The sequence below is a fragment of the Capra hircus genome, chromosome 14, assembly GCF_001704415.2.
Source record: "Capra hircus breed San Clemente chromosome 14, ASM170441v1, whole genome shotgun sequence".
In the NCBI taxonomy this organism is placed as follows: Eukaryota; Metazoa; Chordata; class Mammalia; order Artiodactyla; family Bovidae; genus Capra; species Capra hircus.
Window position 1 is genome coordinate 17,888,979 of NC_030821.1, and position 27,465 is coordinate 17,916,443.

A 27,465-nucleotide genomic window follows, 5' to 3' on the forward strand; every position below is an offset into this window, starting at 1 on the left:
AAGTCATATATCCTTAAGACAACAAATATAACCTGTAACTAGCTTAGTAAAAGTGAAAGCAAATAACTTTGATTCTCATTATTTTTCTTACCAATAAAGAAGTAAAGGTTTTACAACCTCAGTCTGAATTTTTTTTAAGTGTTCTTCATTCCACTGAGATCCATCTAGTAGTTTAAATTTTGATAAGACTTCTGCAGAAAGGTAGTAATCTCCACTGCTCACTAAAAAGCATTTTTTCATCTTCTCAATATGTCTGAAATAAAACACATACACAAATGGGCACACACATACATGGTGACACAATATTCAACTAGCCAAATATTTTCACTTCCAAACTGTTTCAAGCAACTAATGAACTATCTTAGAACCAAAAGTGGGGTCACAAAGAGGAGGACCACGACTGAGCAACTGAACAAAGAACCAAAAGTGAGTTACAGGAGTACCATTGTGAAGATAAAAATAGATCCCACAGGTATGGGAATGGGAAGGATAGTTTTGGTGAGCTGAACAATGGCCTTGCTAAGATGTCCACACCCTCATCTCCAGAACCTAAGAATGCGATCTTACATGACAGAAGGGACTCTTGCAGAGGTGATTAGGGTTTTGAGGAGATTATCCTGAGCTATCTAGCTGGTGCTAATGTAATCATTAACAATCCTTCTAGGAAGGAGGCAGGAGGGTAACAGTCATAGAGTAAAGATGGGAGGACAGAAGCAGAGGTCAGAGAGGAGAAAAGATGTCATGCCACTGGCTCTGAAGACGGAGGAAGGGGCCCTGAACCAAGGAAAGCAGATAGCCTCAGAAGTGGGAAAAGGCAAGGAAATGGATTCTCCCCTGGAGTGCCAGAAGGAATGCAGGCCTGCAGACCCATTTAGACTTCTGACCTTTTAAGCGGAAGAAAATTAATTTATGCTGCTTCAAGCCACTGAGTCTGTGGCAATTAATGACAGCAACAATAGGGACTAATAGAGTATTAACTCTGAAGAACCTATGTAGGTTGACTGTATATCCTTTCCCTAACATGTCTTAGAAAGTGGTAGCAGCCTTCCATCCCAGGGTCAATTAGGTCATGCTTCATAATCAACCATTTGGTAACCTCTGCTCTTATAACTATGTACAAGAATGAGCTTTGTGATCTGAATGCCTCCAAGTAACTGGAACAACCCAGTCTCTAGTATTTACTCAGTCAAACCTTTAATGGGGATCACAGTCTACTTCAGAGCAGATCAGGAGAACACAGACAAGAGAAGGACATAAAGCAGAGTCCTCCAAGGTTCATAAGACTTATAGTGATCTAACACAGATGGAGCAGCTAAACAAAGGCCCATGCCCCATCGGACCTAAGAGGCTCTCTCCAGCAGATCGTATCCAGCAGATATCTCATTCAGATATGTCTAAGTGGCATCTGGCTAAAGACCGCAGAATTTGTTAACTGAGCAGGCTGTCAGGAACAGCCAGCCCTTTACACTGGCATAAGGTACCTTTTCTGTAAATCAATTGTATTATAATAAAATAAATCTTATTATTCATTCTTCTAAAAGTATAAATTACATTTATATATTTATTCCAGGCCTTCTGTCTGTGCTTAGATGACCCAAACTAATATTTTATAATTTGATTTTAAAACAATTAAAAAAAAATAGAAATACCTTTGATGTCTTCCAGGATTCTTAAGAACTTTTAACCTCTCAATATCCATCCATAGCCACCAATATTTCTCCCCTAAGGTACCTTTTAAAAATTTCTTAAATCTTTCAAACTCCTTTCTATTGCCAATGTCATAAGTTTTGTGAGAAATACACCAATCAGCCCTGCTGTCGAGTCCAACGCTGTCAGGTTTTGAAACTGCTTGTTCTAACACGTTTTCCGACTTTTCCCTTAGCATTTCATCGAACAAAACATTCTTGCTAGAGGTAGGCCCCCCAATGTCATCAAATACCACTTCTGTTACGTTTCTGAAATTTACGTAATCTGGGCTTTCTCTAAGTGTTGCTCCAAGAATTTGATGAATTGCCACTCTCAAAATAAAGGAGACGTAAGATCTTAAAAACTCTTCACATGTTGAGAAGTGCAGTGTCAGGCTTTTATCAACATTCTGTTGCTTTTCAAGGTATATCCTCAGAAGAGCTTGAGAAGGAGTGTCCTGTAGAGATACAGACCCATCTTCTTCAAATTCGGAGATTAATCTAGTGGTTTTTAATAGGCCCTTTTTCGTCCTGGGGTGAACTCCATCATCAAAGATAAAACTCTCTGTATTAAATCATAAAAGGCTATTAGATTAGATATTAATGTAAAAGTTTTCTTTTAACTGTTAACTAGATGTTATAAATCACTGCAGATGGTGATTGCAGCCATGAAATTAAGACGCTTACTCCTTGGAAGGAATTATGACCAACCTAGACAGCACATTAAAAAGCAGAGACATTACTCTGTCAACAAAGGTCCGTCTAGTCAAGGCTATGGTTTTTCCAGTAGTCAGGTATGGATGTCAGAGTTGGACTATAAAGAAAGCTGAGCACCGAAGAATTGATGCTTTTGAACTGTGGTGTTGGAGAAGACTCTTGAGAGTCCCTTGGACTGCAAGGAGATCCAACCAGTCCATCCTAAAGGAGATCAGTCCTGGCTGTTCATTGGAAGGAATGATGTTGAAACTGAAACTCCAATACTTTGGCCACCTGATGCAAAGAGCTGACTCATTTGAAAAGACCCTGATGCTGGGAAAGACTGAGGGTAGGAGGAGAAGGGGACAACAGAGGATGAGATGGTTGGATGGCATCACCAACTCAATAGACATGAGTTTGGGTAAACTCTGGGAGTTGGTGGTGGACAGGGAGGCCTGGCGTGCTGCGGTTCATGGGGTAGCAAAGAGTCGGACACAACTGAGTGACTGAACTGAACTGAGAGAAAAGAAGTGCCAACAGGGATTGGCCATATTTTCCCTGGACCTGAAGAGGATACTGGTGGCAGATGAACTAAATATTTGCTATCCTCAATAAAGAGGAGCTTCAAAAAGACATGACACACTTTTAAAATGTAATATTTCAGGCTGATAATGTCAACATGCAAAGGCCAAGTCTATTAAAGAATTAGAATGTGTATACCAAATGATTGTGTGTACTTTAATGTTTCATGTTGCATGGTAAAATAAAATTAGCTACCATAGATGATGAGATGATAGATGAACAGACCAGAATTGGAGTCGTATTAGCAATTTTTAAATTGACTATTTTATGAGAAAAATTCAATTACTACTATACTTACAACCTATCATTAAAATTAAAAAATTGCATAAAGTCCTTGTGAAGACTTACAAATACAAATGGACTACATTTACACTTTTTCTAAAGATGTTCTCTAGCCTTTTTTTTTTTTTTAGTATTTCAGTTATCAGTGAAATATCTGATGTCTGTGCTTTGTTTCACATAGCGAATCTACTGCTCACAAAGCCAGCGATCAGGAAAACCCTGATCCATGTGTCCCAACCTCAATTTTCTCAGTAATAGATTTCAAATCTCAATAAACTGAAAACTTTTCATAATTTTAATTGAAAATATGTATAATAAATTTCCCTAAAATTGAGATTAGACTTTTGTAGACCTGTGAAAGGATAGTGGGTATACACTTAACCCCACAAACATGGAGAGAGAGTACAAGCCTGGCACTTCTGCTCACTGCCTTCCTGGTATCCTTTCTTTCTCTGTTCACTAACTTCACTCTCCAATTTTCTACTTCACTATTTGGAGGCAACAGTAAGAAATCTATAAATTCCATAATTTCCAATTAGAAAGATGATTTTCCTCTTTACCTAGATTTAGGTTCAATTCTAGAGACTCCAGATTTATCACCCTCAGAGGTTTCTGGTACTTATCAAAGGAACTATGCAATAATTTAGTGAATTGTGGGATTCCCTTCCTGAATCACATTGCTAGATTTTTTTTTTCCTCAAGCAATATCATATATTAATTAGTACTGTTTCTGGAGGTAAGGTAAGGTAAGGTAAAGTCGCTCAGCCGTATCCAACTCTTTGCAAACCCACGGACTGTAGCTTACCAGGCTCCTCCGTCCATGGGATTTTCCAGGCAAGAGTACTGGAGTGGGTTGCCATTTCCTTCTCCAATGCATGAAAGTGAAAAGTGAAAGTGAAGTCACTCAGTCGTGTCAGACTCTTTGTGACCCTGTGGACTGTAGCCCACCATGCTCCTCTGTCCATGGGATTTTCCAGGCAAGAGTACTGGAGTGCGTTGCCATTTCCTTCTCCAGAGGATCTTCCCGACCCTGGGATCAAACCCAGGTCTCCCGCATTGTAGGCAGATGCTTTACCATCTGAGCCACCACAGAAGTCCTTTCTGGACCATTTCTGGAAGGTCCCCTTTATTTATGAAAAGTTTCTGTCACCCACCAAAATTCACCCACCCACAGCAGACATTTATCTGCTTTTCAAGGTGAAAAATCGTCTGAACTTAAAAACAGTAGGATAACTCAAGTTCCATTAATCACTATTTACTTTTGGGAAGAGAGAAAGGTTGTACCCACTTCATTTCAAATTCTTAATAATAAGAATTTGTAAACTGCAATAGGAAATAATGATAAAGCAAATATTTATTTACTGTCTATCAGGTACCAAGCACTAAACATTTTATATATTCAGTATATATGCATCATTAGTTTAATCTTACAGATGACAAAAGCAAAGTTACCAGAAGTGGAAAATTTGCAGAAGTCACAAACTAATAAGTATCAGAGTTGGGTTCTAAACCCCTCTTCTTTTCACTATACCAGGCTGTCTCTTAGAAAACAGTAGAAAGTAGAGTTGCAGGAGATACCGTTTTTTTCCCTATTCACTAAGTGTTGTATTGTTGAAGTTTAGAATAACAACAACAAAAGATGTAAAAAGGAGTTCTGGGATCATTCTTATCCTTGTCCTTTTCTGCTTACCAGAAACAGATGAAACAATTGGTGACTCCGTTTTGTCGTGGAAAACACAAGATGGTAATGAAAAGGTTGGTACTGTTTGCTGACATTGTTTTGCTAAGGCAAACCAATCTTTTGTTTGAGTATAGGAGGCCTAGGAAGAAAGGAGCACATTTGTTTAACCAATATTAGCAGTATTCTTCCAATCATGAATCTGGATAAATCATTATGATAATACTCAATTTGTATAGTTGTAAAGGAAAAATTATGCTGTGAAAGCAAAGAATATTGTACACAGAAAAATTCATTAGCTGAGAATAATGGTAAGGAAATTTCAATTCAGATTATTTTCATATTAGATGATCAAAGGAAAAAAAAGGAGCTCAATACCCATCAAATTTTTCACTCCTCCACCAGAAACACGCAACCTTATTTCCTGAATTCACTCAAAATTCCCACCATCTAAGTTAACATGGCAGTCTCCATAGCTCATCACTCTGGATGCATCTTTTGCCAGCTGCTCCCATTTACAACTTTCTCAATGATTTCATGCCCCTAGTTCCATCTGGTCAGGCTCAGTGTTTTTAACAACTCCTTAAAGCAAAATGGCTGTCTGGGGAGGCCTTACAAATAGCTGTGAAAAGAAGAAAGGCCAAAAGCAAAGGAGAAAAGGAAAGATAGAAGCATCTGAATGCAGAGTTCCAAAGAACAGCAAGAAGATATAAGAAAGCCTTCTTTAGCGAAAAATGCAAAGAAATAGAGGAAAACAACAGAATGGGAAAGACTAGAGATCTCTTCAAGAAAATTAGAGATACCAAGGGAACATTTCATGCAAAGATGGGCACAATAAAGGACAGAAATGGTATGGACCTAACAGAAGCAGAAGATATTAAGAAGAGGTGGCAAGAATACATGGAAGAACTGTACAAAAAAGATCTTCATGACCCAGATAATCATGATGATGTGATCACTCATCTAGAGCCAGACATCTTGGAATGTGAAGTCAAGTGGGCCTTAGAAAGCATCACTACGAACAAAGCTAGTGGAGGTGATGGAATTCCGGTTGAGCTGTTTCAAATCCTGAAAGATGATGCTGTGAAAGTGCTGCACTCAATATGCCAGCAAATTTGGAAAACTCAGCAGTAGCCACAGGACGGGAAAAGTTCAGTTTTCATTCCAATTCCAAAGAAAGGCAATGCCAAAGAATGCTCAAACTACCACACAATTGCACTCATCTCACATGCTAGTAAAGTAATGCTCAAAATTCTCCAAGCCAGGCTTCAGAAATATGTGAACCGTGAACTCCCTGATATTCAAGCTGGTTTTAGAAAAGGCAGAGGAACCAGAGATCAAATTGCCAGCATCTGCTGGATCATGGAAAAAGCAAGAGAGTTCCAGAAAAACATCTATTTCTGCTTTCTTGACTATGCCAAAGCCTTTGACTGTGTGGATCACAATAAACTGTGGAAAATTCTGAAAGAGATGGGAATACCAGACCACCTAACCTGCCTCTTGAGAAATCTGTATGCAGGTCAGGAAGCAACAGTTAGAACTGGACATGGACCAACAGACTGGCTCCAAATAGGAAAAGGAGTACGTCAAGGCTGTATATTGTCACCCTGCTTATTTAACTTATATGCACAGTACATCATGAGAAACGCTGGACTGGAAGAAACACAAGCTGGAATCAAGACTGCCAGGAGAAATATCAATAACCTCAGATATGCAGATGACACCACCCTTATGGCAGAAAGTGAAGAGGAGCTAAATAGCCTCTTGATGAAAGTGAAAGAGAAGAGTGAAAAAGTTGGCTTAAAGTTCAACATTCAGAAAACGAAGATCACGGCATCTGGTCCCATCACTTCATGGGAAATAGATGGGGAAACAGTAGAAACAGTGTCAGACTTTATTTTGGGGGGCTCCAAAATCACTGCAGATGGTGACTGCAGCCATGAAGTTAAAAGACGCTTACTCCTTGGAAGAAAAGTTATGACCAACATAGATAGCATATTCAAAAGCAGAGACATTACTTTGCCGACTAAGGTCTGTCTAGTCAAGGCTATGGTTTTTCCTGTGGTCATGTATGGATGTGAGAGTTGGACTGTGAAGAAGGCTGAGTGCTGAAGAATTGATGCGTTTGAACTGTGGTATTGGAGAAGACTCTTGAGAATCCCTTGGACTGCAAGGAGATCAACCCTGGGATTTCTTTGGAAGGAATGATGTTAAAGCTGAAGCTCCAGTACTCTGGACACCTCATGCAAAGAGTTGACTCCTTGGAAAACACTCTGATGCTGGGAGAGATTGGGGGCAGGAGGAGAAGGGGACGACCCAGAATGAGATGGCTGGATGGCATCATGGACTCGATGAACGTGAGTCTGAATGAACTCCGGGAGATGGTGATGGACAGGGAGGCCTGGCGTGCTGCGATTCATGGGGTCGCAAAGAGTCGGACACAACCGAGCGACTGAACTGAACTGAAATAACATGACAAAAACTTACTCTCAGGAGCACTGGAAACCTCTCCACGTTCAACTTCCCCTTTACCTTAGATTTTATTTTCGCAACTTTGCTTGGATGGGATGCTTCCTGAAGGATGATTTCTGACTCACCTGCCTCTGGATGGAGTCTTCAGTTTTTCCTTTCTTTTATGTACTCCTGAATCAGCTAATCCAATTCTCAACCTGACATGCAGCTTCAAACGCCCCAGTCCTAAGACACTGCATCTCAGATGCTCTGGGAAGATTCTTCTTCCCACTTCTCTTAGAAATGTCCTCACCTACTTTTCTAGGATAATCCAACTTGTTCAACAGAAGCAGAGAAGGAAGTGTCCAGCATTACTCTCACTTTTCCTTTTTCCAACTAAGTCATCTTAGCCTAAGGAACACTTACAGAGGAGGCAAGGCTCAAATGGAATTATGGAAAATTAGTTGGGCAAGTCAGGCTACATAACAAGACCAAAGGCAAGAGAGAGAAATACCAGGTGCCACTGGTGTAGTACTATCCCTTTTAGAAGTAAGGTAGATAGTAGCTTTGAATCTAATTTCCCTTTGTTTCCTCTTTTTCTTTCTCTAAAACAAAATCATTTACTACTAATTATATTCATTCAAAATACTTATTAAATGACTACTCTGTTCCAAGTTCTATCCTAAGCACTGAGAGGAGACCAAAATAATTAAGGAATTATCAAGGAATTAAGACCAACATACAAGAGTCATTAAATTAACTACACAAAAAGATAAGAGAGCAGAAGATAGAGGAGAAAGAAGTAGTTAGCCAGATATAAAAACAGTTAACTACTCTACTTTATATTCTTAAAAGATGGGTTAATTGTTTGTGTTTAGATGGTATAACTGAAGACAAAGAAGTATTACTAATTATCATAAGGATTAATACCTATCTATAGCCATGGTTCGGAGAAGGCAATGGCACCCCACGCCAGTACTCTTGCCTGGAAAATTCCATGGACGGAGGAGCCTATTGGGCTGCAGTCCATGGGGTTGCTAAGAGTCAGGCATGACTGGGCGACTTCACTTTCGCTTTTCACTTTCATGCATTGGAGAAGGAAATGGCAACCCACTCCAGTGTTCTTGCCTGGAGAATCCCAGAGACAGAGAAGCCTAGTGGGCTGCTGTCTATGGGGTCGCACAGAGTCGGACACGATTGAAGCGACTTAGCAGCAGCAGCACAGTCATGGTTTAATGATTTAACGGCCCCAAAAATTGAACACTCAAGTTCAAAGGCTATTAAAAAGAAATATATAATTCAAGTATTACTCAAGTTGACAGAAATGAGTTTTTTTCCATCACAGAAAATAGTAAAAGTAAAGTAGCTTGGATTTTTATTTTCTTATATCTGATTCAATTTACATTTAAGGAATCAGAACTTATTCTCCTAGATTGATTCTTTCCTTAGTATGTTTATGGACCTCTACTATTAGTACATTTTTGACATTCCTAACATTATTAGAACACATATGTTAAGAGAAAAAATAAATACTGAAAAATAAATATAAGAGAAAAGAAAAATGTGACTTTAGTACATTCCTGAGCATTATTCAGAGGAAATAATGGGACTGGCACACATTTTTTTTAACATTTTTGCCAAATATTGCTGATAGAACTGTCAAACCACAAAATTATATAGGAGCTTACACATGAAAAAAAAATGTTCAAAAAGATAGGGAAAGGATATCCATTCCAACAGAGATGTTTTCCTCTTGAATGACATCTTTGATCAATTGGAAGTGCCTGCCTAGGGGGCTGTGTTGAAAAGAATTTAGAGCCAAGTCCTAGCTCAGCAGGAAAACTGCCATGATTGATTAGCAATATCTGCCATGAATGGAAACTAGGACAATAGCAACACATGGGTAACATATTTGCAGTTCCTGGTTTTGCAAAGAATTGTATATTGGAAACCTGTTTCCAGAGAGAAGATTTATAATTAGAAGGTGAAGAGAAGCAGGATAGTGACCCCAAAATATGCCATGACCTGGATTATTGTGAGCCAAAGGAGACCTCGACCCAGCAGACTCAAGAAAAACATCTACCTCTCCTTTAACTAGCTTAAAGAATTTAGTTACAGGGCCAGGCTCAGAGAGAGCCAGTACCAGAGATAACTTTCGTGTGAATGACTACCTACCTCTATGGCAGGCAAACATCTAATTAGCAAACATCTGGTCTTCTTACAGTCCTGTGACTTACCCTATTCCCCTCTGAAGCCCCAGGCCCCTATCCCATTCCCAAGCTCAGGAGAGCTCAACTGCCCAACTTGTTTCGGGTCTCATGTTCTTAAAGGGCAACTGTACGTAACTAAATTACCTTTTTTTTGCCTAAAACTGTCGTATGTCAATATTTTTTATTAGACCAGTCAAAGAACCTACAAGTGTAGAAGGAAAAGGTTCCCTCCCTGATAAAGCCAAAGATCTAACAATAATTTTCACTATACTATGGAGAAGGCAATGGCACCCCACTCCAGTACTCTTGCCTGGAAAATCCCATGGACAGAGGAGCCTGGTGGGCTGCAGTCCATGGGGTCATGAAGAGTCAGACACGACTGAGTGACCTCACTTTCACTTTTCACTTTCATGCACTGGAGAAGGAAATGGCAACCCACTCCAGTGTTCCTGCCTGAAGACTCCCAGGGACAGCGGAGCCTGGTGGGCTGCTGTCTATGGGGTCACACAGAGTCGGACACGACTGAAGCGACTTAGCAGCAGCAGCATACTATGGTTCTCCAAAAGGACATCTGATTCTGGGTTAGATTTCTTCATACGTACTTATACTACCCAACAATCTCCAATTGTGGAGGGCAAATTTATACCTGGTAACAGTTAAACAGTAATGCATTTAATTACTAAAGAATAATCTTGACAATAGGGAGGAGAAGATCCAATTTATCATTGCTTTGTACAAATATTATAGATTCTAAATAATAAAAAAATTGGAATGAACAATGAAAGCCTTACTTCCCACGTGACAGTGGGCATGCTCTTCAATTTTCCATTTTCCTTTGTACACATGACAATAATAATTCTAATTACATTTCAGGTGAAAGAGTGTAGGGCAAATAAGTCAGCATAAATCCAAAAGAATTTCTGCTAAATCTACTTTGGAATTATTTGAAAACATTTTCTTATTCAAATGAACATCATGTCTCTAAAAAGACAAGTTTCACCAAAGTGCCAAGTCACAAAGAAACACTCAAACTTTTACCTCGCCCAGAGAAATGTAGAACTTTTTCATAATTATAACATCATCTTCTTCAACAGGAGGAGGTGGTGGACTGGGTGGTTTTTTCGGGACCCAGGGTGAAAACTCTGTACCTAATATGATATTCATGCCTGATTCACTCCATCTTACTTGTGAAATCAATTTGGCTAACCTGTATTTCAGAAATCATACAAATTGAAATAAATTTCAAATATGGTAGAATTCAGAATAAAGACTAAAATTTTATTTTATGTATTCAAATCAATCTCCCCTCCTAGCTTTGCAGGATGATTCTCTTAGGAGCTGCTAAAATTAATGGCTTATTCATAGGATCACTAATTAATTAATAATTATTCTGTTTTATTGTATTTTAGAAAATAGTTATTCTAAGAAAGGGTCAAATTTTATTAAAATTTCAGAGTGTTTAAGAACTTAAACTTTAAAAGTCAGGGAGCATAAAAGAAAAATTTGGCCCTGTGCTAGAACATTCTGTCTTTTTTATGACATTCATATTCATTTTTTATCACCCTGTACACAAATACTTTACAGAAGTAGGAAAAAATTTAAATATAATGATTAAAGAAGCAGAATTAAAGTACATTTATTAGGTACTGTTTCTATGAAATCTCTTTGGAAATGTTAAGCAATTTTTATCAATGCTCTATGTTATACTACATAGTAACCAAAATACAAACTCCAGTGGGGCTAAAGGTACACAATTTTATTAAGAAAGTAAAGAAAAATGATTTTTGGTGAAAAAATCATTTAAAATATATGTATATTAATGAGATTACAATACCTGTATTCAAAGTAACAATCACTTTCCAGAAATGTTGGAAGTCTTTCTTTTTTGACCCAGTGAATACCTTGTTCACGATTGAGACACTGTTAGAAGACAAGTGAAAAAGAAAATATCACAGAAAATCACCTGTTAGGACAATGATGGTCTAATCACTAGAGCAATGTTACCTCTAGCTCTTATAGGGAGCCTGCCTCTACCTTCTATTTGGACAGGAGAAAGAATCCCGAGTCTCAAGTTTGAAGCCACTCTGTCTGCTGGTACACTTCATTAATTCTCTCAACAAACCTATATCAGCTATTATCTACATGTCACAGACTACCAAACTGAATCCAGAAAACTTAAGTAACTTAGTGAAAGAGGAAAAATGACCAAAAAAAATTAATCAGTCTCAGTATTTTCACAGTTATAAAACAGGTTAAAAATAATCACACAGAGGGGACTTCCCTGGTGGTCTAGTGGCTAAGACCCTGAGCTCCCAATGGAGGATGAGATGGTTGGGTGACATTATCGGCTCAATGGACATGAGTCTGAGCAAAGTCTGGGAGATAGATAGTGAAGAACAGGGAAGCCTGCCGTGCTCTAGACCATGGGGTTGCAAAGACTCAGACATGACTTAGCAAGTGAACAAGTGCCAGAAGTTCACGATTCTGTTGGAGGCCACAGAGGCATGAAAACCAACAAGGTTTCCACAGAATGTGATTGAGATGGGGATGGAGTCAAGAAGGCAGAATAGAAGGATGTGGAGTTCACCTCTCCCCACAAGTACATCAAGAATACATCTACAAATGGAGCAGTTCTCACAGGGTGCCTGCTGTACACTAGCAGAGGACCTTGGACACCTAAAGGGACAGGAAAAATCACACAACTGGGTAGGACTTAAGGAAGAAGAAAAGAAAAAGAGAGACAGAATGGTACCTGCACCCCTGGTGGGGAGCTGAAGGATAGAAGAGGTTCCTGCACTCAGGGAAGCCCCCTCACCATTGGGCAGATCAGCTGGGACAGAAGGGGAGCTTCAGGAGCTTGGAGGAAAGCACAGCAACTGGTCTGTGACAGGTAGGACAGATTAAGACCTACATGGATATTCCACTCTGCAGCCCTGCATGCTCCAGCCTGTGCTGTTGCCTGTTGATGTGGAGAGGGGCTGGGTGCTGGAACGTGGGGTTTGGAGAGTGGACACAAGGAGAGACAGTTGTTGGCTGTGAAGAGACAGCCTGCAAGGATGGGAGTAAGGAGCTCCACAACTGGGAATGTTCCTGGAAGAAGCCCGGGCCCCCAAAGAAGCAGGATACCATTGCTGAGTGACCCAAAGGAGGGGGACTGCCATTTCAGTCCCCTTCCTCAAGCACCCGTCTCTATGGATACTAGGAGGGGTACCTCCCAGAGCAGGCTCGCATGCCCTGCCCATCATCACCTCTGCCCCTGCCTAGCTGGGCAGGGCAGATGTGCTCTGGGGCAGCCTTTGGAGGAACATGTGCAGAGGTGGGGCTGAAACCACAGCTGAGCCCCAGGGGCCATGCAACTAAAACAAGAGAGCTGAAATCTCTCCTCATGGCTACAGGAGCTACAGATTCACAGTACACCCTCACCGTCAGTGCTGTGAACTCAGCGCCTGCGGAATGTCCGAATAGATGAGCGCTCACACAATTCTGACGGGTCTAGTTTCAGCAGCTGTGGGCTTTGTGGGCACGTACACACAGAGACTGGGCCAGGTCAGAATCTGAGCTGCCTCCATAGCTGGCTACCACAGAGGGTCCAGGTACACAACTGCTGCAATCCTGGGACCTGACTTTGGTGGATTCACACAGGCGGCCTGGTGAAAACGCAGGAGAAACACCAGGGCCAATTGCTGGCAAACCAACAGGTAAGTTGGGGGGCAGGGCGCTAAGAGCAGTTCCAACAACAGTGTCATCTGTGAGCCAGCACGACAGGTGAAAAGTAACACAATACAGCGCACTCACAGGTGAGCAACTGCAGAGGAGGAAAGCTCAGGGGCTTCCCTCACAGAGGGAGCGCTCCAATCTCACCTGCTATGCACCACAATAGAAAAATGAAGCCCGAAGTCAGGGCAAGGAAGAAAATAATAAATACCAAAGCAGAAATATATGAAATAGAGACTAAAAAAACGAGTAATGAAGAGCAAGTTCTTTGAAAAGATCGAACTGATAAACCTTTATTCAAACTCATCAATAAATAAGAGGCTCCAAATAAATAAAACCAGAAAAGAGAAGTTACAACCAATATCACAGAAACAGAATCATAAGAGACTAGTATGAACAATTATTTGTCAACAACTGAACAATCTAGAAGAGATGGATAAATCCCTAAAAACAAAAAAATCTTCTAAGACTCAATCATGAAGTAATAGAAAATCAATTACAGTGATAAAAAAAAAAAAAAAAACTCCCAAAAAACAAAAGTGCAAGGTCAGAAGCCTTCACAGGGGAATTCTACCAAACATTTAAAAAAAAGTTAACACCTATCCTTCTCAAACTGTTTCAGAAAATTGAAGAGGAACACTTCCAAACTCACCCTATAAGGCCAGCATTACCCTGATACCAAAACCAAGAAGAAAGAAAGATAGATAATTACAGACCAATATACCTGATAACAAAAGATGCGAACAGATCCAGTAAAACATAATGGCTGGGACTTCCATGGTGATAAAATGGCTAGAAATTTGCCTTCCAATGCAGTGGACCTAAGTTTGATCCCTGGTCTGAGAGGATTCCACATTTTGCAGAGCAACTAAGCCTGTGCCCCACAACTACAGAGCCTGCACTCTAGGGCCCACATGCCAAAACTATTGAGCTCACATGGTACAGCTACCGAAGCCTGCATGCCTAGAGCCTGTGCCCTGCAACAAGAGAAACCACCGTATGAGAAGTCCACACATCTCAACGCACAGTAGTCCTGCTCCACAGCAAACAGAGAACGGCCGCATGTAGCAACAAAGACCCAGTGCAGCCAAAAATAAATAAAAACATAACGGCTGAATTCAACAGCACATTAAAAGAATAATAAATCAGATCAAGTGGGATTTATTCCAGAGATGCAAGGATGATTCAATATTGACAAATCAGTGTGATACACCATATTAAAAAAATAAAAGCCTGGTAAGCTGCAGTCCATGGGGTCACAAAGAGTCAGACATGACTGAGTACAAAGACTACCAAAAATTATTAAAACAAATGAATTTGGTAAAGTTGCAGGATATAAAATAAATATACAGAAATATGTTGCATTTCTATACTCTAATAATGAATCACCAGAAAGAAAAATTAAGAAAACAATCACATTTATGACTGCATCAAAAAGAATAATATACATAAGAATAAATTTTTTTAATTTAAATTTATTTATTTTAATTGGAGGCTAATTACTTTACAATATTATATTGGTTTTGCCATACATCAACATGAATCCGCCACAGGTATATATGTAAATTTAACTAAGGAGATGAAAGATCTATAGCCTGAAAACTATAAGATATTGATGAAAGAAATTAAAGATAAACAAATAAATGGAAAGATACATGCTTGTGGCTGGGAAGAATTATTATCGTTAAAATGTACATTCTACAAATTATTCTAAAGATTCAATACAATCCCTAGCAAAACACTCATGGCATTTTCTCCAGAACTAGAATAACCCTACAATTTGTATGCCAATGCAGGAGATGTAAGTTTGATCCCTGGGGAGGGAAGATCCCCTGGAGTAGGAAATGGCAACCAGCTCCAGTATGCTTGCCTGGGAAACTCCACGGACAGAGGAGACTAGCTACAGACCATGGGATCGCAAACAGCCAGACATTACTGTGTGACTGAGCACACACACACACGCACGCACACACACAGAGTTTATATAAAACCACAAAAGACCCCAAATATCCAAAGCAATCTTAAGAAAGAACAACAAAGCAGGAGGTATTATGTTCCCTGATTTCAAACCATACTATAAACCTATATTAATTAAGGCAGGATGCTACTGCAAGCCCTGAGGGGCTCTCACTTCTGGCACCTAGCACCCAGCCACATGCTGGCTGGGTGTGACCTTCTCCAGGCACATGGGGAGTTTGACTGGGGTGGTACACCTGTCAAACTGTAACACGGGTGTCCTAAGGCGAGCTCAGAGAGGACAGAAACCTCCCATGGAGCAGAAGGGTAAAGCTCACTTGATCTTGATTTTTAATACGAATACAGACGATGAAAGCAGGGCCTCATGATTCTTCTGACCTTCAGGATTTTGAGCAGGAGGTCTCAGAAAACTTACCACAGGGATAACTGGTTTGTGGCAGCCAAGCATTCATAAGGAGATAGTGTTTTGATTCTTCAATGTCAACTCTTCTTATCATTGTCATTGTCAAAATAAGACACAGACATACAGATCAACAGAACAGAACAGGGAGCCCAGAAATAAATCCAGAGTTCTGCGGTCAATTAATCTATGACAAAAGAGACAGGACTATACGATGGGGGAAAGACAGTCTCTTCAATAAATGGTGCTTAAAAAACTGGACAGCTATATGCAAAAGAATAAAACTAGACCACTTTCCTACAGCATATACAAAAATAAACTCAAATAGATTAAAGACTTAAATGTGAGACCTGAATCCATAAAACTCCTAAAAGAAAACACAGGCAATATGCTCTCTGAAACTGATCTTAGCAACATTTTTACTTTGGATCTGTCTCCTCAGACAAGGGCAACAGGTAAGCAAACGGGACTACATCAAACTAAAAAGTCTTGTACAGCAAAAGAAACCATCAACAAAACAAAAAGGCAACTTCCTGAATCAAAGAAGCCATGTGCAAATGATACACCTGATAAGGGGTTAATATCCAAAATATATGAAGAACTCATACAACAGCAAAAAAAAAAAATCCAATTTTAAAAATTGGTTAAGGAACTTAACACACATTTTTCCAGATAAGACATATAGATGGCCAACAGACACATGAAAAGATGCTTAAGATCACTAATTGTAAGGGAAATAAAAATCAAAACCACAATGAGATATCATCTCACACCTGTCAGAATGGCTATTTTCAAAAAGACAACAAAGTATTGGTGAGGATATGGAGAAAAGGGAACTCTTGTGCACTGCTGGTGGTAATGTAAATGGGTACAACCAACTGTGAAAAATAGCATGGAGTTTCCTCAAAAATTACAACCAGAACTACTATATGATCCAGCAATTCCACCTCTGGGTATCTGAAGAAAAGAAAAACTCAAATTAAAAAAGATATAGGTATCCCAAGTTCACTGTATCATTATTTACAATAACCAAAATAGGAAAGCAACCTAAATATCCATTGATAGATGAATGGATAGAGAAGATGAGGCATTACTCAGCCACAAATAAGAATGAAATCTTGCCATTTGCAACAATCATGGATGGATCTAAAGGGTATATTATGCTAAGTGAAATTTAAACAGAGAAAGACATATGTGATATGATTTCACTTATATGTGGAATCAAAAAAACAACAAACTAATACTACAGAAACAGAATCATAGAGAACAAACCAGTGGCTGCAGAGGGGAGGGGATGGGGGAATGGGCAAGACAGGTGAAGGGAATTAAGCGGTGCAATCTCCGAGTTATAAAACAAGTCTCAGGGATGCAATGCACAGTGTAGGGAACATAGTCAGTAACACTGTGATAACTTTGTAATAGTGACAGATGGTAAGTAGACTTCCTGCGGTTCTCATTTCACAATGCGTAAAAATAGCAAATCACTATGCTGTACACCAGAAACTAACATAAGAAATAAAAAATAGAAACCTCAATTCCCAACTGCTCGATAGAACTCACATGAAATAAGCCCACTGTACAGGCATAACTTATTTCATTGTGCTTTGCTTTATTGTGCCTCACAGATACTTTGTTCTTTACCAACTGAAGGTTTAGGGGCATCCCAGTGGCAAGCAAGTCTATCTGCACCATTTTTTCCACAGCATTTGCTCACTTCACGTCTCTGTGTCACATTTGGGTAAACTATGATCTTTCGAAGTTTTTCATTATTATTACATCTGTTATGGTGATCTGTGATCAGTTATTTTTGATGTTACTACAAAGACTTGTTGAAAGCTCAGATGATGGTTAGTATTTTTTAGCAATGAAGTATTTTTTAATTAAGGTATGTATATTGTTTCCTAAGACACAATGCTATGGTACACTTAATAGGCTACAGTGTAGTGCAAACATAATTTTTATAGCACTGGGAAACCAAAATAATCGTGTGACTTGCTTTATCACAATATTCACTTTATTGTAGTGGTCTGGAGCCAACCTGCAATATATCCAAGATATGTCTATATACTCATACTTTCTAGAATGCATCTAAACTATAAAGGATATATATTTATTTATTTATTTATTTATTTATACTACCCAAAATTAACTGTACTTTATAAATATTCAAAGTAAATTACATGAACCTTCTCATACTGATAACCAAATATCAAGAAACTGCTAAACTGGTCATTTCATATGAATAAGATGATACAGTTACTGACAAATACTTTGTATATAAGTACAATAAAATTTAATAAATACAGTTACACTTTAGAAAGGGATGCCCAAGGAATCTGATGATAATTTCATTTAATGCTTTATTTATCCAGCAAGATGTAACCCAAATATACTTTCTTACCATGATATTGTAGTTGACATTAATGGTCTCATCTTCGTGAGGGGCGTTCACTTGAACAGGTTTAACATCACTCTTTCCTTTCCTTACAACATCATAGATAGGATTTCGAGGTCGCTGGTTTAGTAGAATTTTTTTCAACTGCTTTTCCAGAAGTTGTGGAGCATTGTTAACTACTTCAAAAACTCCATAGACCACATTAAATCTAACTGCCTCTGAAAAGGTCTGCAAAATAAATTTGCAGAAATGTCTTAAAAACCAGAAACTCACTGCTCCAAGAAGACTTGATACTTACAGGTATGCATATATACTTACACAAAGTTCTGTATTCTTAATAGTTAAATCTTTCCTCTTAGGAGCTTGGAAACTTTTGACTACAGGTAAGGGAACCCATTGAACCCTTCCTTCCAAATGTACTTATGCCATAAGTGTCAGGATATATTATGGCAGAAATTTCCTTTGCATACACCTCTTATCTCTAGAAAAGACTGAGGGTAGGAGGAGAAGGGGCAACAGAGGATAAGATGGCTGGATGACATCATCGACTCAATGGACATGAGTTTCAGCAAACTCCAGGAGATGGTGAAGGACAGGGAAGCCTGGCATGCTGCAGTCCATGGGGTCACATAGAGTCAGACACGACTGAACAACTGAACAACAACGACTTATCTCTGTGCTTCTTCGGAACTAGAAAGAAATACACCCTGGTCTCTGTGAAGCAATGTTACTCTCTTAGAAGGGGGTAGATTACTAGGGAAGAATGAATCAGAGAAGATATAACACTCCTGTCGTCTCTTTCATCCCCAGGAGCCATGAAAGCTAGGTCTCTCTCGCCCAAAAAGAGAAAATTAAATACAATCTGTTCTTCATTTAAGACTATTTCAACACCATTCCATTCACTGTGACAAAGAGAGAGAGAGAGAGAGTGAAAGACAACATTTCTGAGCTTTTCTCTGTAATTACTAAATGCTGCCAACTTTTATTTAAAGTCAGTCAGTTACAGTCAGGAGTCTTGAGTTTTAACACCAGCTTGCCAGTAAGTAGCTCTGTGACTTTGGGTAAATCACTCCATAGGAAGCATATGGTGGATTGCCTGTTTCTTTTCTCATTTTGCCCTCCAAATCTAGAATCAGGTCCCTTTTTCAGAACATTAATTTATTTTAGGACACCTTCAATGAACTGCATACTCATGTAGTAAGTGTACTGAGGAGAGCATCAATTCTTCCAAGTTTTACTAGGAGATTGCTAGATACACTATTAGTTAAAATTTAATAAATAGCAGGATGTTATATGTTATAAAATTGGAGTTACAAATATATATGTATATGTACAAATACCTACTATGTGTTTGTATGTATGTGTGTGTATATATATACACACACACACATACATATATGTATATGAGTAACCTTCCTGGTGGCTCAGAGCTAAAGAATCTGCCTGTAATGCATGAGATACAGGTTCAATCCCTGGGTCAGGAAGATCCCGTGGAGAAGGAAATGGCAACTCACTCCAGTATTCTTGCCTGGGAAATCCCATGGACAGAAGAGCCTGACAGGCTACTGCCCATGGGGTCGTGAAAGAGTCACACATGACTGAGTGACTTAACAACAACAATACATATGTGTATCTATATGTGCTGTGCTGTGCTTAGTCACTCAGTCGTGTCCAACCCTTTGTGACCCCATGGACTGTAGCCTGCCAGCTCCTCTGTCCACGGGGATTCTCCAGAGAAGAATATTGGAATGGGTTGCCATGCCCTTCTCCAGGGGATCTTCCCAACCCAGGGATAGAACCAGGCTTACTGCACTGCAGGTGGATTCTTAACCACCTGAGCCACCAGGGAAGCCCAAGCATACTGGAGTGGGTAGCCTATCCCTTCTCCAGGGGCACTTCCCGACCCAGGAATTGAACTGGGATCTCCTGCATTGCAGGCGGATTCTTTACCAGCTGAGCCACCAGGGAAGCCTGTGTATATATATACACAGACATATTTTTTAATGAAAACTCATCCTACAGTCAGACGGCATCTTAGGAAGATCCTAAAGATGCCTCCTCTGATGGACACACTGAGTCCGCAGCTACATATAGAAAAATTTCCTTGTAAAGAAGCGTAAAAAAAAAAAAAAAAGGCAAAAAAAAAAAGCCTAAAAGCTGGCTGAGTGTGACTATATATTGGTCAAACAAGATGAAAACCACATCAAACAGGAGAAGCTGGGACACAAACTCACCATCAACCCCACCCCTGGAGCAGTCATCCCTGTAACTCAAAATCCAGAGCAGCCCCATGAGGAGCAGAGGGTTCAGCAGAGGGTCCCACATCAGGCACCCAACTTTTAAGACCTGCACCTGAGAAACGAGCCCAATTTTTAAAATCAAAGAGCTCACATCTCAACTAAAATGAGAGACAAGAGAGAGGGGTCCTACAGTCAGTCCATAATGTGAAATCATATTTAATTAAACCTAGCCCTTGAATTCCTTGAAAACTGTCATAAAGTATAGTGTTGTCCTAACTTCCAAGTTAGCACTGGACACGGATTAACAGACTGGTTCCAAATAAGGAAAGGAGTACTTCAAGGCTGTATATTGTCACCCGGCTTATTTAACTTATATGCAGAGTACATCATGAGAAACGCTGGGCTACATGAAGCACAAGCTAGAATCAAGATTGCCGGGAGAAATATCAATAACCTCAGATATGTAGATGACACCACCCTTATGGCAGAAAGTGAAGAACTAAAGAGCCTCTTGATGAAACTGAAAGAGGAGAGTGAAAAAGTTGGCTTAAAGCTCAACATTCAGAAAACTAAGATCATGGCATCTGATCCCATCACTTCATGGGAAATAGATGGGAAAACAGTGGAAACAGTGTCAGACTTTATTCTGGGGGGCTCCAAAATCACTGCAGATGGTGACTGCAGCCATGAAATTAAAAGACGCTTAATCCTTGGAAGAAAATTTATGACCAACCTAGACAGCATGATGCTGTGAAAGTGCTACACTCAATATGCCAGCAAATTTGGAAAACTCAGCAGTGGCCACAGGACTGGAAAAGGTCAGTTTTCATTCCAATCCCAAAGAAAGGCAATGCCAAAGAATGCTCAAACTACCACACAATTGCACTCATCTCACACGCTAGTAAAGTAATACTCAAAATTCTCCAAGCCAGGCTTCAGCAATACATGAACCATGAACTTCCTGATGTCCAAGCCGGTTTTAGAAAAGGCAGAGGAATCAGGGATCAAATTGCCAACATCCGCTGGATCATGGAGAAACCAAGAGAGTTCCAGAAAAACATCTATTTCTGCTTTATTGACTATGCCAAAGCCTTTGACTGTGTGGATCACAATAAACTGTGGAAAATTCTTAAAGAGATAGGAATACCAGACCACCTAACCTGCCTATTGAGAAATCTGTATGGAGGTCAGGAAGCAACAGTTAGAAATGGACATGGAACAACAGACTGGCTCCAAACAGGAAAAGGAGTACGTCAAGGCTGTATATTGTCACCCTGCTTATTTAACTTATATGCACAGTACATCATGAGAAACGCTGGACTGGAAGAAACATAAGCTGGAATCAAGATTGCCGGGAGAAATATCAATAACCTCAGATATGCAGATGATACCACCCTTATGGCAGAAAGTGAAGAGGAACTAAAAAGCCTCTTGATGAAAGTGAAAGAAGAGAGTGAAAAAGTTGGCTTAAAGCTCAACATTCAGAAAACGAAGATCATGGCATCCGGTTCCATCACTCCATAGGAAATAGAGAAACAGTGGAAACAGTGTCAGACTTTATTTTGGGGGGGCTCCAAAATCACTGCAGATGGTGATTGCAGCCATGAAATTAAAAGACACTTACTCCTTGGAAGAAAAGTTATGACCAACCTGGATAGCATATTCAAAAGCAGACTTTACTTTGCCCACTAAGGTCCATCTAGTCAAGGCTATGGTTTTTCCAGTTGTCATGTATGGATATGAAAGTTGGACTGCGAAGAAGGCTGAGCGCTGAAGAATTGATGCTTTTAAACTGTGGTGTTGGAGAAGACTCTTGAGAGTCCCTTGGACTGTAAGGAGATCCAACCAGTCCATTCTGAAGGAGATCAACCCTGGGATTTCTTTGGAAGGAATGATGCTAAAGCTGAAACTCCAGTACTTCAGCCACCTCATGCAAAGAGTTGACTCATTGGAAAAGACTTTGATGCTGGGAGGGATTGGGGGCAGGAGGAGAAGGGGACGATAGAGGATGAGATGGCTGGATGGCATCACTGACTCGATGAACACGAGTCTGAGTGAACTCCGGGAGTTGGTGATGGACAGGGAGGCCTGGTGTGCTGCAATTCATGGGGTCACAAAGAGTCGGACATGACTGAGCGACTGAACTGAAATGAGACAGCATATTAAAAAGCAGAGACATTACTTTGCCAACAAAGGTCCATCTAGTCAAGGCTATGGTTTTTCCTATAGTCATGTATGGATGTGAAAGTTGGATGGTAAAGAAAGCTGAGCGCTGAAGATCTGATGCTTTTGAACTGTGGTGTTGGAGAAGACTCTTGAAAGTCCCTTGGACTGCAAGGAGATCCAACCAGTCCATCCTAAAGGAGATCAGTCCTGAATATTCATCAGAAGGACTGATGCTGAAGCTGAAATCCAGTACTTTGGCTACATGATGCGAAGAACTGAGTCATTTGAAAAGACCCTGACGCTGGGAAAAGATTGAGGGTAGGAGAAGAAGGGGACAACAGAGGATGAGATGGTTGGATGGCATCACCGACTCAGTGGACATGAGTTTGAGTAAGCTCCAGGAGTTGGTGATGGACAGGGAGGCCTGGTGTGCTGTAGTCCATGGGGTCGCAAAGAGTTGGACATGACTGAGCAACTGAACTGAACCGAACTTTCAAGAAGGTCATCATTGTGAATTTTTCCTCTGACATTAAAATGTCATTAATTCTTCAGTTAGGGACCAGATAAAGTAGTGGGCTTGTGTTTAAAGCTCACGTTATACAAAAGTATGTATGTTTGACACTAGGATCACCCTCAGCATGAGACGACAGCTAGGCAGCAAGGTCAGAGTCACTGAGGGAATCGTAGAGTCTCCTCCTCCATCTCAGACCCCTCTAGGATGTTCACAGACTGGTCTATGTGTGTTTGTAAATGGCTACACAGACAAAGTCACCCTCACTCTTTAAATCACCCTCGCTCACTCTGCAGAGCACAAATAATTCATTTTGAGTGACAACGCCTGTGTAAGTCTACTACAACAGAAGTATTTATAAAGTGGACTGATGGCACAGGGGGATTTGTCAAGAATCTTTAGGAAATTAAGGAAGTTGACCCTCCTGAGACCCCCAGAGTCCTTGAGGAGAGGCAGCCTGATGCTTTGGTTATCAGAGACCGCCTTAGAGAAGAGCCCAAGGTTGGCCCTGAAAAGACAGTGGGCTGAACTGTCCACAGCTCAGTGTGACCTCCTGCACCCTCTGTCCTTCCCTGGTGGCTCAGACAAGAAAGAATTTGCCTGCAGTGCGGGAGACCTGGGTTGGGAAGATCTCTTGGAGAAGGACATGGCAACCCACTCCAGTGTTTTTGCCTGGAGAATCCCCATGGACAGAGGAGCCTGGTGGGCTACAGTCCATGGGGTTGCAAAGAAATTGGACACAACGGATCGAGTAAGCACAGCAGCACCACATAAAGAAAGCTGAGTCTGGAAGAATAAACAGGCATTCATATTGGGCAGACAAGGGAGAGGAGGGAACTCAGCAAGAAAAACAGTGAGTGTATCAAGATATTTGCACAAACAATAGGTGAGGAGTGCCAGACAACAGGGCACTTGTGAGGACCTGCAAGCAGTTTGCCGCTGCTGAAGCAGAATACCCAAGGCGAGAATAACAGGACGGAAACCTGGAGACAAAGGCAGAGGACGAGATCACCAAGAACCTTCTATGTATGCCATAACTCTCTACATCGTCTCCCAAATCGGTGATTCCTGGAGTGTGTCCCTGGACCAGCAGCATCAGCATCACCTAGGAACCTGTTAGAAATGCAGATTCTAGGGTTCTCACTTCATAATCAGAAATTCTGGGGGTGGGTCCCAATATTCTGTGTTTAACCAGCTCACAGATGATTCTGATGCATGCTCAAGTGTGAGAACCATTGCTTTAGAATGATGGGGAGCCACTGGAGAGGTTTCAGCTGGGGGGTGGGGCGGGCGGGGTATAGGGTGAGACAGAATCCAGGTTAAGCAAACTTCAAAGCCCACGTGCTGTTTGCTGCTTCATGCTGACTTCCATGTGTGCTCACAGACATGGAGGGGCTGGCCATCGAGGATCTACACGTAGGAGAAAGAACCCTGGGCTGTATTCCCCGAAGTCCTGTTTGCTCAAAAGGAATCTTTCTCACATATCATGTCCTCTGTTGTTACCATTTCTCAGCTTATCTACGAAATTCCACAAGTTAGTTTAGCATGTGACAATGAAAGACATGCAAAGTGGGGGGACAGAAATGAATGATGGAGGGAAGACTTGTTCCCAGAAAGCTGAGTAGGCTGATTTAGAGAAAACTCAGCTTTTAATCATATGACAGGAAAAAATCTTCAGTTTTAGCCTCAAACTCAATCCTCTGCAAGCTGTTATGGACTGCTCTTTTCCTTACTTAATTTTCTTATTTCAAGAGTATCATTTTCCAAATGTTCTAAAACGAATTGACCTGAAGGTGGTGAAAGCTAACTTTGTAGTACCAGTCATCCATGTGCGAAAAATATTTTCACAGAAAAAGCAAGTGCATGAAAATATTTTTACCACAATAAATTGCTGGTTCCACATTTCTTTAAAAAGAGGAGGGGGAAAAAAAAAAACCTGTGAATAATTAGTGACGTGCTTAAACTGCCAGCCAAGCACCACTGAAACTTACCGGGTGCCAAATTATTTAGCTGAACAGTATTTAAATTAAAAACTAATGACTAGGTTAATTTAATACATGTTCATCTCTGCTCCAACTCTGTCTCTACTAATTGAGATCCAAAGCTATATTTAAAACATGCATCTTAGTCAGTGAATGAGAAACATCTGACTGCTTGAATGTAACAAGTCAGTTACCAATAACAACTTCTTTTAATCTAAGTTTTATTGTCATTTTAGATGTTTAACCATAAACTATTTACTGGACACATTCACCAGTGGGAGGGAATGAATCATGTGCCACATAAAATGCATAGAAAATGTCCTTAGTTAATAAAATGAGTTGCATTATGTAATTTGAGTGCTTTATGTTTGAGCTACAAGGCTTATCAAAACATCCATTGGAACAAATGCTGAACTAAGCAGTACTATCTAGGGCTCCATCAACACCTTGAAAAATCAGTCTCTGAGTATTTGAATTTTGGCAGAGGAAGACCCAAGTTATTCATCTCTCCTTCATCACACTCATTTCCCAAATCCATTGTCTCTTTCTTTCTCTCCTTTTACTCAACCATCTAACATATAGTTCCTTCATAAAGCTGCAAGAAATTATAATAGCTTACAGATTTTAAAGAAGTGTGGAGAATCATTCCAAAAAAAGAAGTTATGGTAAAATTCCAAAGGCACATAGCTAAGCATGGTCTGGCAAACACATGACATACCTATCCTTGCTAGGAGGGTATAGAACAGGCCACCCCTTCAGCTTCTGCAAACCATAAATGTCACAAACATTCTCAACCACCCACAGAGGCCCAGCCTAAATCTGTATGTGGGCTCATCTACTCAATCCCACAACAGTCACTGAGCATAAAACACACAAAATAAAACCAAAAAGGGGGGAAAAGAGTGTTTTCACACTATAGCATAGAAGAAAATTTAATAAGCAAACACTTGTCCATAAAGAGTTGACAGCAAAAAAAAAAAAAAAAAACCTTCCCAGACACTAAATGAAAACAATATCTGAATGTGATCCTGGCACCAGAACAAACAGAATGAAGTTATGAAAGCTAGGATTTGGAGAGTGCCACACTCATTTATAATAGCAGCAACTGTCCTGGATTCCCCTCATCAAAAAATAACATGGAGGCAGGATACCAGCCATCAGTTTCTGGATCTTACAATGTGTCCCAAGGGTGTAATGGTGTAATGGAAAGAGACGGTGTAGGAGACAGAGAGCCTCATTCCAAGGCCCATTTGTGCCACAATCCACTTATGGGACCATGGGCATTTCACCATAAATGTGGAGAAGGTCTCAGAAATCTAGATGACCTAAGAGCTCTCTTAGCTCGAGAATGTGGTTATATGTATCTATACTGTCAGGCTGAGACTGTTGGGTTTTTGTTTTGGGTTTTTTTTTTTGTTTTTTTTTTTGAGGGTGGAGGTGGTAGAGGAGGAGAGGCAGAAGAAGATTAGAAGGTTTATTTAGTTTAAGGATCTTACGCGGAAGGTGTAAAAATTAAAAAAAAAAAAAAATCGTCCTCAAGAAGTTTTGGGAGATACAGAAGAAAGGGATCTATCCTGGCCCCAGAAAATTGACAGTGTAATTTCTAGGATTAAGAAAAAAAACAAAACAAAAAACAGAGTAGAAGAAATAAATCAAATTTTCTTTACCTGAAAAAGTCTATTCTCCCACCCAATACGTACATCCCCTATAAAATATTTCCCCAAATAATTACCTATACCTGAATATCTGAATCACAGAGAGTTTAGTCCTTCACTAGCCAGCCCATTCTATGGTTAGAAAACCATCTTTAAACATCTTTCTTCTAGTGAGTGAAAATCAATTTCCTCATAAATGCTGGCCCTGGTTCTGCCCTCGAGCTTCACAGAAACTCTTAACCCTTCTTCCTCAAGAAACTCTTAACCATTCTTCCTCAATCACATCTTCAAATATTTAGAAAGAGCTGCTTCATTACAACATTTCTACTCATTCCCAAACCAGGTCCAATACTCACTCATCTTCCACCCCTCACTCATTTGACGTAGTTTCCATAGCATTCATTAACCAAGTCTCCCTGAGTCTGGTTTAGTGGAGCAACTCAACATATGGCACCAAGAACACAACACAATATTCCACATGTGGTCTGACGATTCAATCCAATGCAAAAAAAAAACACACAAACATTAATGAGTGCCTTCTAGGCTCCAGACTAATATTGTTCTCGATCTTAACTATAATTCTATTAATGCGCCCTAAAAACACATTAGCTTTACTTATTTTAGCCCATATTCCAGGCTGCTGCTGCTGCTGCTAAATCGCTTCAGTCGTGTCCGACTCTGTGCGACGTCATAGACGGCAGCCCAGCAGGCTCCCCTGTCCCTGGGATTCTCCAGGCAAGAACACTGGAGTGGGTTGCCATTTCCTTCTCCAATGCATGAAAGTGAAAAGTGAAAGTGAAGTCGCTCGCGTGTCCGACTCTTCGCAACCCCATGGACTGCA

The 27,465-nt window shown here is 40.3% G+C and overlaps 1 protein-coding gene across 5 annotated transcripts in view; it reads right to left on the reverse strand.

Annotated features, from left to right (window-relative positions):
* Positions 1-27,465, reverse strand: part of RGS22 (regulator of G-protein signaling 22) — a 138,694-nt gene that overhangs the window by 88,994 nt on the left and 22,235 nt on the right. For 3 of the 5 annotated variants that reach the window (XM_018058297.1, XM_018058299.1, XM_018058296.1), the window contains exons 4-8: positions 11,419-11,504; positions 10,623-10,791; positions 4,936-5,065; positions 1,650-2,250; positions 92-253 (exon numbers count right to left, since the gene is read on the reverse strand). In XM_018058297.1, coding sequence (XP_017913786.1) covers positions 92-253; positions 1,650-2,250; positions 4,936-5,065; positions 10,623-10,791; positions 11,419-11,504 — 1,148 coding nt within the window. Of the gene's footprint in view, positions 1-91; positions 254-1,649; positions 2,251-4,935; positions 5,066-10,622; positions 10,792-11,418; positions 11,505-18,076; positions 18,299-27,465 lie in introns of all 5 variants that reach the window. The other 2 variants (XM_018058300.1, XM_018058298.1) reach the window with 2 other exon arrangements.